Source organism: Rhamphochromis sp. 'chilingali' (genome assembly GCF_963969265.1).
Source record: "Rhamphochromis sp. 'chilingali' genome assembly, chromosome: 21".
NCBI lineage: Eukaryota > Metazoa > Chordata > Actinopteri > Cichliformes > Cichlidae > Rhamphochromis > Rhamphochromis sp. 'chilingali'.
Genome location: NC_137949.1, coordinates 26,102,233 through 26,117,911, shown reverse-complemented (window position 1 = coordinate 26,117,911; position 15,679 = coordinate 26,102,233). Strand labels below are relative to the sequence as shown.

At 40.0% G+C, this 15,679-nt stretch overlaps 1 protein-coding gene across 3 annotated transcripts in view; it reads right to left on the bottom strand.

Moving 5' to 3' along the window:
- Positions 1 to 5,592: 5,592 nt before the first annotated feature.
- rcan3 (regulator of calcineurin 3) overlaps positions 5,593 to 15,679 on the bottom strand; it is a 50,409-nt gene continuing 40,322 nt past the window's right edge. For all 3 annotated transcript variants that reach the window (XM_080870469.1, XM_080870470.1, XM_080870471.1), the window contains 3 exons: positions 13,307 to 13,480; positions 12,268 to 12,439; positions 5,593 to 8,728 (listed from right to left, as the gene is read on the bottom strand). In XM_080870469.1, coding sequence (XP_080726595.1) covers positions 8,574 to 8,728; positions 12,268 to 12,439; positions 13,307 to 13,480 — 501 coding nt within the window. In that variant the 3' untranslated portion in view covers positions 5,593 to 8,573. The remainder of the gene's footprint in view (positions 8,729 to 12,267; positions 12,440 to 13,306; positions 13,481 to 15,679) is intronic.

Below are 15,679 nucleotides of genomic sequence, written 5' to 3'. Positions count from 1 at the left end.
GGTTAGACTTGTCCCAAACCTGTGCCAAGAACACTTCAGGATCCAGCCTCATGTTACCCCCAGGGACCACGAGGTTCCTATGACAATAAAGCAAGTTGGAAGCTATTCTTTTGTGAGGAAGTGTAAGTAAACTTCATTTGAGGAGCTACACATTGTCCCGGTTCAACCAATGGGCTGAAAGAACAGTCGGCAACCTAGATACATGAACGGAGCTGGTGTCGCTGTGTTTCGCTGTGCTGGAACACCGGTACATACAGTATAAAAGATGCAGGTCAGATTTCATAGAGAAGAATACATCTTTTTAATTGGAATTGTGTTGGCATTGTGTTGGTTCCAGTCCAGCATGAATGATCCAAACACCATGCGTGCTAAAACCTTTGAATTTCACCGAGTGTGGAGGTTCCCTCAGTTTATTTTAGGTCAATTTATATAGCATCCCTTTACAGCACGTCACCTCAAGCTGCTTTATATTGCAAAGTAAAGTCCCTATAAAATTAGAGAGAAACCCCAACATTAATTACTTGACTTGTGAACAAGCATTTGGTGACAATGGGAAGAAAGAACTCTCTTATAACAGGAAGAGACCAGACAATAGACCAGACAGCGAGGTGCAGCTGTCTGCAGTCAATGATTGAGGGTGTGAAGGAGAGAGAAGAGGAAAAAAACAGAATAGAGAAACACACACTATGTGAAACAGCACAAAAAGTCTATAGCAATAGAGCCACTTGATCCAGCCCTATCTATTAGGTTTATTAAAAAGGAAAGCTTCAAGTTTCATCTTAATATTAGGTGGTGTTTCCACAGGAAAGGCGCCTGATAGCTAAAGGCTCTGCCTACCATTCTTCAACTCCAGGAACCACAAGTAAGCCAGGACTGTGTTGGGTCCTCTATGAGAAGAAGTATTTTAAATACATTCTGGATTAAACATGGGGCCAATGGAGAGAACATAATGTGGGAGAAATATGTCTCTTTCTAGTTCCTGTTTGACTGTTTTACACAAAAAGGTTCATAACTTTTAAAAACATCAGCTAACAGCTAACGGTCCCGCCTCTTTACCTGTCTACTACACTGTAGGAATTTGATTTATTTCCTTGTGTCTTTTTTCCTACCTGGAATGACAGGGAAGTAAGAAGCCACTTTACCTTAAACCTCACTCTATGTGCTTATTAACTAACTTATTAATTAAAAGGGAACCAGAAAGATTTGGCCTGTATAGCTTGAGAGCTTAAGTGCCCAAAACACCCATGAAATCCACATTAACTGGATCTGTTCCCCGAAGGTACACACACTTTGTGATGTTCAACAGTAAGAGTCATTGTGAGGAGGAATTCCCCGCTGCCTGTGAAGAGAGGGCTTTTTGTGTCGTGAAGAACGAGACAGTGCAGTATCACAGCTCCTACTCAGTCCTCTCTACCTGCAAAATACCAACAGCTGCCCACTGTTTTACCTCTAACACAGGCAATCTTTATGACTGCGTGCTACAATAAAGATGTACCAACCCACTGACTAAGTTTGGGCCAAACCTGTGCTTGCAAGACATCCTTTTGTGAAATCAGGGATAACAGTGTGCCAATGTTTTGGCTTTGTTGTAGTTTCTCACCTCATGCAATGTGTCAGGAGGAAATGGATGAGAGAAAACTGTTGTCACAACATTGACGAGCAATCATTTGTCTTTCGTTCATGGCTGACAGGATGGAACAGAAGCTGTGAATGTTCAGTCGCTTGCTACACAGCAGGTCATGACTACACTGCCTGCCACACAGTCCGCTCATGCCTCATGCTTTAAATTTCAAACACGCTAACGATCACTGAAAGAATCATTAACTCAGACTTGGAACAAGACAGAATATTAACTTAAGCTGCAATGTGAAAGTGACAGTAACATTTAATGGCGGCAATTATACCTCTTTGAATGAATGGATCTCGTGGCTCCATTCCTTTGCCAGAGCCATTCTTTCTTTCTGGTTGGACCACTGCAGGGCCATGTAAACACAGCTGCTTGTCCTTGTTTGAGTGAATGATTGTATGAGTGATAAAGTTAGGCAACTAGTCTGCTGCGCTTTCAAAATAAGTTAGTGAAAACACTGCGGCTCTCTCTGACAGCTTTCGGCAGATAACCTGCATAGGAGTCAGGAAATTGTGGTTAAATTGTGACTACAGAAAATAATTAGGGTCACAATGCGTGCACATTGGTCACACAGTGTTAACCGCAACTCACCTGTTGGAAATATGCACTGATACTCAGCACAATAATAAAAGTTTTTTTTGGTACAACTTGATCTGCTTCATTTGTATCAAAGAGCCACTCAAAAGAATCTGAGCATACGGGAATGTAACACTAGTAAAATCGCCATTAACTAAAATTTATGTGATACTGTAATGATCAGGGCTTATTCTCAGTTTAATGGCGAGAAGCTATTTTTCTAAAGGCTCACTTGAAGGATGAAACAAGGCTTTCTCTCTCTTTCATACAGTTATTGTAACGTTTGACAGATGTGCAGAGAAGCTGTTGAAATCCACGGATTACTGGCCACTCAGTTTGTTCCACAGACTGTTGACCTCCATGCAAACTCCTGATCCAACCAAAAACGTGGATTGGCCTAACCCCACCAATCTTTGCAACCCAGGTTTTCAGTGGTAGGTCATTTGAAACTCAAAATGTTTCACCTGACATCAAAATAACTTTAACTAGATTTTATGTCTGCTTTGGCACCGCTATCCCAGAATGACACATAAATAACCGTCTATTTTGGTATTTAGCTAAAGTTTGCTGATTAGTTTTGACAAGAAATAATTTATTACGCTTGCGTTTGTGAAGGACAGGGTTTTTAAACCTGTTTTTTCTTGGTGGTGATGTAAATGCAGGAATCCCAACAATATATACAGCATAATGAAAAAGTAACAAAGTCCCCTTCCTGATTTTTGTTGTGTGACAGATACATTAGACAAAGATAACTCTAGTAAATACAAAATGCAGTCTTTAAATAACCTTTCCATTTATTAAAGAACAAAAACATATCCAAACCTACCTGGCCCTGTGTGAAAAAGTAAGCCTAATAACTGGTTTTGCCAGCCTTGGCAGCAAGAACTGCAATTCAGTGTTTGTGATAACTAGTAATTAGTCTTTCACATCGCAGTGGAGGAATTAAGGCTCACTATTCTTTGTGGAATTGTTTGAATTTAGCCATGCCACGTTTTAATTTAGAGGAGAAACATGTTACATTTAAGGTCACTTCAAAACCTTGATTTTTTCTTTTTCTTTTTTTAGCTGTTTAGAAGTCGACTGGTGTGTTTTGATCATAAACCACATGTGCTTGACCTTCAGTGGATGAACTGATAGCTGGACTTGCTTCATCAGGATTTTCTGGTAGAACGCTGAACTCATGTTTCTGTCAATTACAGGAAGTCATCCAGGTCCTGAAGCAGCAAAGCAGACCATCACTCTACAACCACTATGTTTGACTGTTGGTATGATGTTCTTTTTTATGAAATATTGTGTTGGTTTTAAATCAGAATATTTTTCACCAAATTCTTGGGGATCATTAAGATGTTTTTTTAATAAATGTGAGAGACTCATTTGTGTCATCAGTGGTTTTCTCCTTTGAACTCTCTCCTGGATCACATTTTTGTCTCCTTCTTATCATGAATCATGAACACTGGCCCTAATTTAGGCAAGGGAGGCCTGCAGTTCTTTAGATATTATTCTGGGTTCTTTAGTGAACTCCTAGATGAGTCACTGATGTGCTCTTGGAGTAATTTTGGTAGGCTGGCCACTCCTGGGAAGGTTCACCACTGCTCCAAGTTCTCTCTATCTGTAAATAATGTCTCTCACTGTAATACACTGGAGTCCCAAAGCCTTAGAAATGGTTTTGTAACCATTTCAACAATGATAGATTTCAGTGACTTGTTTTCTCAGCTGTTTCTTCAAATTGTTACATGAAGTGTTGCTTTTGAGGTATTTTAGTCTACTTCACTTTGTCAGACTGGTTCTATTTAACCGATTTCATGATTCATCTGGTTTAGCAGTAATGAAGCCTGGGTGTGGTCAGTGAAACTGAAGTGAGATTTGGTTAATCACCACTAACTCATTATTTAACAAATGGTGCACGTTCCTTTTTCACACAGGGCAGGTAGGTTTGGATGGATCTTTTATCTTAATAAATGAAGTAATCAAAACTGCATTTTGTATTAACTCAAGGTAGCTGGTTATCTTTGTCTAATATTGCAACTTCTTCTGTGATCTGAAACATGCCAGTGTGAATTTGCAAAATAGAAAAGAAACTGCTGGAAACAAACAGGTCTGTTCTGCAGTTCTGTGGATTGGCCAGTGTGGGCCAGCATTTGTTGCCTGTTTGCCCTCATTGTTGCAGTCACATGACTGGACAGGTGTCATGTGCTAAGTGCTACAGTCAGCATGCTAGCATACAGTGCATTGAAACAAAGCAACTTAGCATGCTGACATTTTATAAACACAAGTTAAAGACATTTTGATAGCAAAAAGGTCAGTTACTGCCCCCCATTATACCAAATGTGGTCTTGTGTAGGAACTACAACAATGTAATTGTGTCACAAGCATGCAAGCTGTTAATGCTGAACTTATGTGTAGCAGAGATCATGTGGGCTGAGAATTCAAGATGGTCTCTCTCTTCTCACTTTAGAATCTGCTGCTCATACAGGCAAAAAGAAAAAACCTTTCCTCTACATGAAAAAATGCCAAGTTCTTACAGTTTATTTCAAAAAAGTAGTTATTTGCAAATGACTTTCTAGTTTTTGGTATTAAAAACAAAACTGTACTTAAATACTAAGTAATAAGATTTATTCTGTCACATAAATTTAATCTATTGAAGAACCAACAGCTTGTCTTGGTAAAATAAAATAAGCCTTCAGTTATGATCAAGAAGAACAAAATCAGGAAATGTTTTAAAGATCTTGCATTTGGTAAATTAATGCTGAATTCTGTGAAAGTAATGAAAACTTATGAAAGCCACAAACTGGGAGACTAGATTTTACTCAGGTGTATGTCTGGCACAACACACACTTTATGGACACAAGTACCAGAACAACTACACATTTACAGGAGCTGCTTAGCCACAGAAACGCCCGAGGTTTGAAACTCTCGAGTTACTGAGTCAGCAGAGCATTGGCAATGCTTTTAAGCTGCTCTGTAACTTTACGTGTTCTGCCACCTTCTGGTTTCCATTGCACAATTATACCACTTACATCTGGGAGGGAATAAAAACTCATGATGTGACGTGTTGTGACAGTGGCATCCTATTACAGTAGGACTCATGAATTCCATGAGTTCTTTAGAAAAACGTATTCTTTTACAGATGTTTGTAAAGGCAGACCGCACGGCTAAGCTTCATATTTACGATAATATGACTGGAAAAGACTGGATTCAAAGATTGAGAGGTGTAGCCCAGTACATACACTGTACATAGCTCACTTTCTGCACAACTATAACTATCTAATTTTTTGGAATGAGATTCTGTTTCTGTGTTTGCATCCCAAGTGTAGCCCCTCGAGCAAAGACACACCTGAAATAAACAACACTAAACATAGATTTTAAGAATAAGTCTTTATGTATTTTTTTTTCTATGTGAAACAAATGACTATTATACTACACAAATCGAAGCGGATACTGTAAGAGACAGAGACCATCTCTGAGAAATAAGTACAGAACATGAAAATACACATACTGGTATTATAGAACTATAAATTATTGCTCGTTTTGCTACGTTGTTTTCTCGATTCCTACGATACAAGACACAATATTCAGGTTTCAACGGAAACAGTACAACAGTGACAAACGGTATAATTGAGCTTTTTAGTAGACGTTCCCCAGAAATAAAAGAAACATTCAAACAGAGTCCATGTTGAACACAACAAGATGACTGTCGGTTTTGATCGAGCATCTTCGGAACTTATTGTTATACATTTTTGTCTTTTTTTGTTTCCATTTACAACATTGCCAAGAGAAGCCATAACAAACTGCACACCGGGACTGGCCTCAGCAACAGAAAAAACACTTGGCATATGTACATAAATATAAATTTTCTTTTCAACTGTGACCAAATGCACCAGTTTGTTAAAACACCATGACAAAAGAGATAAAAAATCTTTCCTTGTGTCCTTCTTTCTGCTCCGCTGCTTCCTCTACAATATCATCCATCACAGCAGCTCCACCAGTCTGCCGTCTGCTTAGATAACTGCGACAGCTTAACCGTAGTGCCAATAAAAGTGCACTCTGCCAACACGGTGCATTTCAAAGAACCATTTCATATCCTGTGAAGATAAAATGAATGTTTCTTGTGGACAAACACAAAAACAAAGATAGTGATTTTGTTCTGCACTGTCATCCTGCCTCGTTTCTTTTTTTTCTCTCTCTCTCTCAAACCTAAAACTGCACTGCATGTCCACACCGCTTTTCAGAAACGCACTTCCACAGATCCAAAAAAAGGCCTGAAAGGTTCACACGAGCAAAAAGGAAGTGGAGTGTTTCACTCACTGCAATATGCTGGTGAAAAGGCTAACCAGGTGTTTAGCTTGAGATAAAACAAACAACACTAGAAATAAAACTGAAGACATACAATGTGCTTCCTACTTTGTCTTTAAAAAAAGACTTTTATGTGAAGGAAATAACAGCACACTGACAGTAAAGTGCTCACATGCACACAGACTTGTAGTTTGCTTACTAATATTGTTACATAGCAAAAAGTACTTTTAGATTTCATGCTGTCTGATGACACAAATGAGGTTCAGACTCGCCTCCTTTGTGTGGCTTTTAAAGCGCTGAAATGTTTCATTCAGTGGAGGTGAAACACACTGGTCTGATTTGATTTTATTGGAACAAAATAAAGGTGAGCTGTAGATTAAGGAATGTATGTTTTTATAAAATGAGCGCTAATTCAATACAAACTACTGCAAGTGGGTCGGGGGAAACATGATATCCTTGTGTTTAGAAATACAGATCAGAGTCTCTGAGTAAGAAAGAAATCATTTTACGTTAGGAGATGAGTCGATGCTTTGGTTGGTGTATCTCATGTGGCGTGATTAATTTTCCCTTTTCTCAGCAAAATGCTTTCAGGTAAACTGCAATATCTAAAGGAACTATTTCAACAAATTTTTTTCCGCTAAGCTATTTACAGCCAGACGCAGCGCAGTACTCTGGTGCGCAGCAGGAGACGATCAAGAGTCCCACAATTGCTCGGAGATATCGAGAGATTCTCAGTGCAAAACAAGCAGTAGAAGGTTTCGGAGGAAACCTGACACAGATTGTGGGTTTGATTAAATAACATAAAAAATACATTTAAGTTGTGAATTACAACAAAGAGAATCAGAAAAAAACAGAAAAACAAACCCCGTCCCGACACCCCTTTGAAGAAATAAGGGGGTTTGACCTGTCAAATCGCAAAAAAGTGACACATGCAAATTTGCCGTCGAGTCAAAGACTGAACTGTCAAGCTTTCAAAAACTCATTCAGCTTTTATTTTTCTACCCCCCCGTTTCACATACTTTCAACCCTGTGCGCAAATATGCACTTGCGTCAAAAGCATCAACCCGTTCCTCTGTCATAGTCACGAACATCAATTAAGAAAAAAAATACACCTCAGCTCTTCATCTACAGAAGTAACTTAGCATGCAAAAAGTTTTGGGGTATCAAATACGTAGTAAGTATACACATCTAGTAGTACAGCAAAAAAACACCTCTCCAAATAAAAAAGGACAAAAAGCAAAATCAAAAAAAAAAGAAAAAAGAAAAAAAAGTCAGACAACCACCACAACTTTGTTAGTCACATATGGCGCTTCGTGCTGTGTGTGATGTTAAATAGGTTCCTTTTTCTTGATATAGCTTGTTAGTATTTGTGTTTCTGTAGGTATTTTTTGTAATACAGTATATACATGCAGACAAGAGCGGAAACATCACACAGTCAGTCTTAATGAGAGCGGAAACTGCGAACCAGCAGATATGAAAAAGGAGGAAAAAAATAGACATTTATAATACATATGTATAACCTAAAAACACAATTTATTGTTTAAAAAAACAGAAAGAAAAGAAAAATATCTTTGCTTAAGTATCACATGTCCTCAACCAAAGATCTTCGATTATTACATATGACTGTGAGACGAAGGGAGAGGTACAGCTAACAACCTAACTGACTAGCAAGCTACTGAGCAGGACTAGCAATGAGAGCTGAGTGTGTGCGATAAGTGACAGGTGCCTGCGTAGGGACAGGTATTTCCACCCCTCTTGCCGAACACGAGGGGAGATTAGTGGGGTGGAGGCAAGCATGCCTACCGCTCCCCCAGGCTGTCCACAGAATGTGATGAGTGTGTGTGTGTGATTCTCATCCATCCCCTTCAAGCCACCTCATTCCATCGCCACGCTCCCCACAAACACCGTCTTCGAGCAATGTTTGTTGTTTTTTGTTTTGTTTTTTTTTTTGCTTTAGTTGAACTGAAATGAGGGGCATCGACGCTCTCTGTGAGTGCAGAGACGAGAGAGAGAGGGCAGGTGTGTTGTGGGCTTAAGTGGCGGTCTTGGCCCCACTGGTGTTGGAAGGGAGGCCTCTCTAGTTGAAGACCTTTGGGGGTCCGTCGGGACGTCTGGTCTGGACAATCTGCTGCTTTGGCCGCGCTGCCTCGTCCTCCTCTGTTTCGCTCTCGCACACGTGGACCACCACGCTGGGGGTGGACTCTGTTCCTGCATGGAGTTCATACTTTTCACCTGAGGGGATGGAAAGAGAGAAGAGCCATTAAGTTACAGTCTGTAAAATATCACCACTAGATGTCAGCAAATTGCGGCAGTGCATAATCCTGGCCACTGTAGGACAATCATATTTCATATTTTATGTGCGATATTTTATGCTTCTACACTCGAGTCACCTATAAAACTGGTTGCCATTCATCTGTATTTAGTGTACTCAGATAACAAAATGACTCCAGACCAGATACATTCCACAATCTGCTGTTTTCTTAGCAGGCCGTTAGTCAGCTGTTCATCTCAGCTGTCTGTATGTGTCGATGTTTACTTCTGGAGGCGGCTGTAAGCTTGTTAAAGAAGTCTGATCCATCTTGATGATACTGAGCGGAGTTATTGAGAATATCCTGAAATTTTCTGTCATCAGAGGCTGCTGTTTTTAACTAGTGTTATTGAAACTTTTAAGTTGCTGGACACTTGGCGAATCAACTCTCGTACAATGTGAGAATATAATCAAACTGTTTATGCTTAGGGAAAATGTGATTTCCTGGACACCTGAACCTAACATTAGCTGGTATAATGTTGGCTTATAACCATCCATAGCTGTTTAGCTGGCTCTTGTCAATTTTGAGTATATTAGGAATAAATAAGCATGAATTACAATTTTCTTATGAGTTCTCATCTTCTCATCTAATACATATGTGGCGGGTCTGTATCAACAAACTTAACACAATTAGGCAGAACAGCGATGTCCGTCTCGGCCACTGTATTCAAGATGGCAGGGAAACATGGCGACTTCCACAAACTGGCAGCAGCACCTACGTATTTTAATTGATTAATTAATTCTAAGTTTATGAGAATGAGTTTGTTGGAAGATTAAATGCAAACTAATCATTATATCTACCTATCAATCTACATATATACACACACAGTACATCATTCTTTTTTTCAATTAAATAAACTAAAAAAAGGGTAATTGGACATTTACGGATTAAATATGAAAGCAAAACCACTACTGTGGTAAAGAGAGACTGGCAAAACTCAGAGTACTGAGAACTGGACTAACACATTGCTCAGTAGAAGAGGCTTCATGCAAGTTAATCATTTAATGTAGTGTACATTCCAGAGGAAACTGCTGTATGTTTTGCTCTCTTTGAGTAATATTAGAACTTTACAACCTTAAGTCTAAAAGTAAGTCAATATTATTGACCATTTCAAATGCCTGGAGGCAGTATACTGCCCAGTTATTTTGAAGCATTATTCATTATACCAATGGACACCATACCATTAAGAGTGCATGTATAAAACCACCAGATATGATCAAATTTATATAAGTAGTAACACTTATGTAACAGCTTTTGCCTCTGGAAATTGTATTTCTACATTTGTCTTTGCCATTCCAAAACCTTCCCATAAATTTCAGTTCCACATTTAATTGTCTCTCTCTTATAGTGCCTCTGATTTTACTGAAGGGATTTGAATACATCCCCCATGAATGATAAGGAGACGAAAAACACTCCTCCTTCTGTCTAGAGTAGCACTAATTTTGCACTAATATGGTTGACTAACTAAATATACTTTATGTTTGAAATATGTACGGCATCTATTATATGGTGACAGCTGTTTTTCCTGTTGGTTAAGGAACAAATCAGGATACGTGTTCAAGAGACAACTATTCCCCGGAATACTCTTGCCATTTGTCTGGATGCCAAACTCAGCGGACTCTGATTGAAAACGGACTCTTGTGAGATTGTATCACAGTCGCCATGGAGATCAGACAGCTGGCAGACAGGAGGAAATTGGTCTTGTCGCTTTTCGCCGTGGTGCCAAACACAAGGGAGGGACACCGAATATAGTTCTGCTGTTACCACGGGGAGTTGACAGAGGGAGTCAGCGTGCTGTGCTGCAGCCCTGAGCTAATCTGATGTTGGATGGCAGGATGTGACGCGCAGAACAAAGCAGTTTCTTGAAGCCTCGTGTTGCTATGGTAAAAGCAGAACATGTCAAAATGGTCCTCCGAACTGGACTGTGTGTGTGTAATTGTGCGTGCGAGGACGTGGCGAGTTTAATCATCAGTTTTGGTGATAATAAATGGCGCTCGGGTTGTTTTTTCCACTTCATCAGCATGATCACATCCACATATGCAAGCATGGAAAGACGCTGTGGAAATGGCACACCTTCTTGTGCGTGTTAGGTGACATTTTCTAAAGGCTGCGGCGATCTGATATCTTGCTGACAAGGCAGACAGAGGTGCAGGTGTTTACTTGCCAGTCTAACTGTGGTGGTTTGTGCTGCCTCATTTAGACTGGTTCCTCATTAGCTTTCATATTGCCATGCCACTCTATATGCAACCAGGTACAAAATCTCCAGGGCAAAGTGAGACCTGAACGATATCCAATTGCTATCATTTACACTATGTGTGTGTAAGAAATAAAATCTTCCGACATATTCGTCTGATACGAGTGGATGGTTTAAAACGGGAAGGTATTTAGCATTTGTGGCAGCTCCGTGCAGGCTGGGCATGCATGCCAACACTCAAGTAGTCTATTGCCAGTTTAACTGAGCTAACTTTAGTTCTGAGAGCCTCTAGAACTCTGTTTAAACTTAGAATAACAAGGATGCAATTGTTGATCTGCATAGACATGGAAAGAATGAAACAGCATTGTTCTTGAGGTGGGGAGGAACGTGATTGTAAGATTAGCTGCTACAACTATTTCCACACTGGATGTTTTGTTTTTCCTGGGTGGCATTGATGAATGTTAACTTGGCTCGACTAAATGGAAAGCAGAGCAGATTCACTCGGGCAGATTCTATAAACTATTGCCATTGGTTTACCATCCTCCCTTAATGACTCCTCCTAAATCCCTGAAATAAGTAATGATGAATTGAAATAAATCGTCCCTGCAGGACTTTCTAATCCTAGTTTAATACTGCAGATAGAAAAAAAATACACACAGACGTTCACCACCTCCAAAAATCCACTTATGGTTTCTATGAAGGGGTTTACTCATTAGTCAGTGTATGTTATGCAAAATCATTTGAATCCACTGCTTCTTTCATTGTATATGTACTGACAATGACCCTTGATGCTGATGTATCATAGCTCGAACAATGGATTTGATTCGTGGGATTCAGTCTGGCGTTTCCTTTTTTTATGCTTCTCTGCAAAAAACCACAGCAGCAGGAAGTTCTTCGCTGAGATCACTAAGAAAGACAGATTTTTAAATGGCACAGCATTCTTTAAATGTACTTCTGAACAAGTACTTCAGATGCTATTCAGAAGTGACTAACGCGCCGCAGTAAAAGTCAAGATTAAAAGAGTTATAATTCAAAAATGTTCCATTTCCTTTTGTCAGGATTGCTTCCCAGATAAATATCCTTTCCACATCGCCCCCCTGAGGTGCATGAAATAATTTCCTGCTTTTTTTCGGCTTTACTGTTCAGAGACGAATGATTCAAAGGAGATTTTTTCATACATTTGTTGCACACCATTTTCCCTGTGTTACGCCTGTTGTAGGCACCGAGTACCAACACAGAGCACGAGCGTGTTGAAGTTGAGTACTGACCGGGTCCGAGCTTGGCTACGGCGCACAGCAGGTCGTAGTTGATGACGGGCGTGGCGTCTTCGCTCTGGCTCCAGCCCACAGGCGGCGAGGCAGGGGGCGAGATCAGAAACTGTTTGACTGGCTGGGGAGGGGCCAAATATGACTTATCAATGTCCTCGTCACCATTCTGGATCTATTGGAGAGAAGATGATAGCTGATGAAACGACTGTTCTCTTAATTCATACACAAGTCTCATTGTCCGCTGGTTATATGCACAGGATAAACTGAAGTTTCAGTCAGAAGCTCTGTCTTCAAGTCTCAAATAACAGGCTTTTTCCAATGAATGGATTTCAGCATTTTGATAGCTGCCAATTGCTGTAATTACAATACCTACATGTGGCATCTGTCAAGCTGTAAAATCCTTAATCCTCTTACATCAAAGTACTAAAAGGTGCAGCAGGGGTCATGACTGATGATGTATTCGCGATAAGGGGAGTTTCAGTTGGAGTCGCAGTGACTTGTATTTTTTTCAGGAAGCACAACTTTGATGGAATCTTGACTAAAACTGAGCTAAACTGGGTGTTTTGGACTTGCTACACATTAATTTATAGCTATTTAAATGTGATTGAAATACAATTTATACAGTATGTAACCTGTAAAATTCATCCTTCAACCTCTCTCTTCCCCACAACTGCATAGAGACACACTTGTTCACACAGCTACAGTGTAGTGGGTGGGTGGGGAATCAAGAACTGTGTTCTTGTGCTCAATAATGTAACAGATGAGTTTTGACAGGAAGGCTCATAGGTTCAGGAAGCAGTCAGGTGTGGCTCAGAGATGCAAACAACACTAAAAGATGGATTAAAAAGAGAAATTGAAAGAATTTGGGAGGAGATTGTGTACCATGCTCTTTCTCCGAGTTTGTTTTTCTGTGTGTTGCTGTGCACACACAATGCACTGTGCCCTAACTCTCTATGTAAATAAGCAGTGCTTTGCCTCAGATCCTCCATCTCCCAGGCCCCCTTCCTGCCCTTTCCCAGACCCCTCAGCTGACACTTACTTGAGCAAAGTAGAGTTTAAGCTTCTTGCCGTTGAACTCGGACTCATGTAGCTCAATGCGTGCGCGGGCTGCTGCCTCTGGGGTGCTGAAGTTGATCCGGACTCTCCGGAAGCTTTTGAACATTTGGAAAGTCGCCTGTTCATCGTAGATCCTAAACAATGCCTCGAACCTCTCCTGCACAAGATAAAAAAGGTAAAAATGTACAAGTCTGATGAGAGATCGAGGCTATTGTTGAGCATGTTAACCTGCTGATACTGTGAAATACAGCAACCATTTAAAAACCCAAATAGACTAAACAAGTCACATTTTTTCCATAAACACTTAAAACAATGTTTTCTTAGTTAACATTTATTCACTGACAAACCACGGCAATAGTATTTACACAGCGATATGCTTGACTAGAGGCAAATCTTCTGAGTCAGCGTCATCATCTTTCACTTAATGATTGTCAAAATTGGATTAAAAACTGTTGTTTATTGTTCTCTATTTCTTTTGTGTGCAATTACTCAAGATGAACTATGTTCTCTGAGCACTATTTTCTCAAAAGCTAGATAACATCAAATATCTCAAATACAACAAAATAAGATATTTGAGAACACTACGCGAGAAACTCGTGTGACTAAGTGCTCTGCGTCCAGCTCTGTCATTTTCCAGCACTCTTCTCTGCTGTTGTCTCTCTTTTCGTTTTTAATCCTTATGTAATTTTCTGCTTCTTGAACTATATGTCGTTAAACATTCCCATATCCCCCCCATCAGGCCTCACCAAATTGGCCTCCTCAACTGTAAACTCAATCAAGCAGCTCAGCAGGAGGGCAAAAAAAAAGAAAGTAAGAGGCCACCAGGGGAGCTCGTTTCTGAATAATCAGTAGTGCTACTCTTTGAATCCTTCCAACAATGACTATCAAACTAGACCCTCTTTTGAGAAGGAAGAAGGATGATCAACTGAATGTGGTCTTCTGCCAGTACAGGTTCACAGGGCCTTTACATCTTTAATGTAGTTCTTGTGCTCAACTTGGGTAAAGCGGCCATTACAAAAACATTTCTACTTAATACTTAAAGAGTTAAAGTTAATGCAAAGCCATAGTTAAGTATGTGGATATGGCCGTTTGCTTTTACTTTAATCAAGTGTCTTAAGAGCCACGTGTTTGCAATCAGTGGTGCCAATGTCTACTTTTAAACGCTGGTCTCAAGTCAGCGCCCATTTCTGTTATTGTCTGACAGATTTTTATCTGAGCTGAATTTTTCTTCTGTCAGTGGAAGCTAGAAACTAAAATAGTCCCATAGCACTTTCTTTGTTGAGCTGACACAGCAGCTATCACCAGGATGGAAAAGGTGAGCGTTACCTGAAGGAATACAGGCAGCATGTCGGCTGTGAGATCTGCCTCTGTACATTAGTGACACCTAAGTGACAGGATACACCTATAATCTGCACACTCAGCACACCGGGATGAGTTCTGGGCTCTCTCTGCGTGTCGTTTCAGCCCTGTGTCTTATTGGAGAACACTTGCCAGAATCTGGCACATATTCATCTGGCCTTGTTTGACATTTAATGCAAAAATCTTAACACTTTCACACTGTATGTAATCAAACTACGAGCAACACATAAAAGTCTGGGTATCATAAATTAAAGTCAAGCTGCAAACACTGCACTGACATGCTAAAATGTCCATATTCATATAAAAAAGAACTGTTTTCATTCATTTTTATTCAGTTTTTTCCGTCTAAAAAGCTGTTTTTAAATAAAATATCTTTTTACTATAACGCAAGACACAAACATCTGAACATCTGGATCAAGATGCTGAAACTGACTCAAATCATTGTCTGTGAAGGTTCTCAGTCATCCAGGTCATCGTAGTCTAAGGCGATCCTGATTAGGTAGAGGATCGCCAGGGGGTCCTTTGTCCCTCTTTGAGGGGAAACTCCCACTGGGTTTAAATCTGGGACTCTCCACCATTTGACCCTTAGAACTGAAGAAGCTTCTCGGATGAGAGGTGAAACGTCTCCAAGCAACTTAAACAAGTCCAGACGCTTTTCTTTCCAAGCTCCTTAGACTGACTCAAATCATTGGCATTTCTACCTAAATGATCGATTAATTACTAAGTGACTAATCAGTTCACAGTAAAGTAAACACTTAATAATGATCAGTAAAGCCATCGTGCATTTGTATTAATATATAGCTGCTATATCTCAGTGCCTTGGTTTTTTGTTGACACAGTAAATATATATGCTTTATAATATGGGCCTTTCTGTAGAGAAATCACATAATCACACTATCTGACACATGCACAGCTCTAAATGATTCAGCAAGCTGTCAGCTGCCATCATGCTGCAGTGTGCTGTTCACGGTGGTCAAACAATTTGGAGGAAAATAAA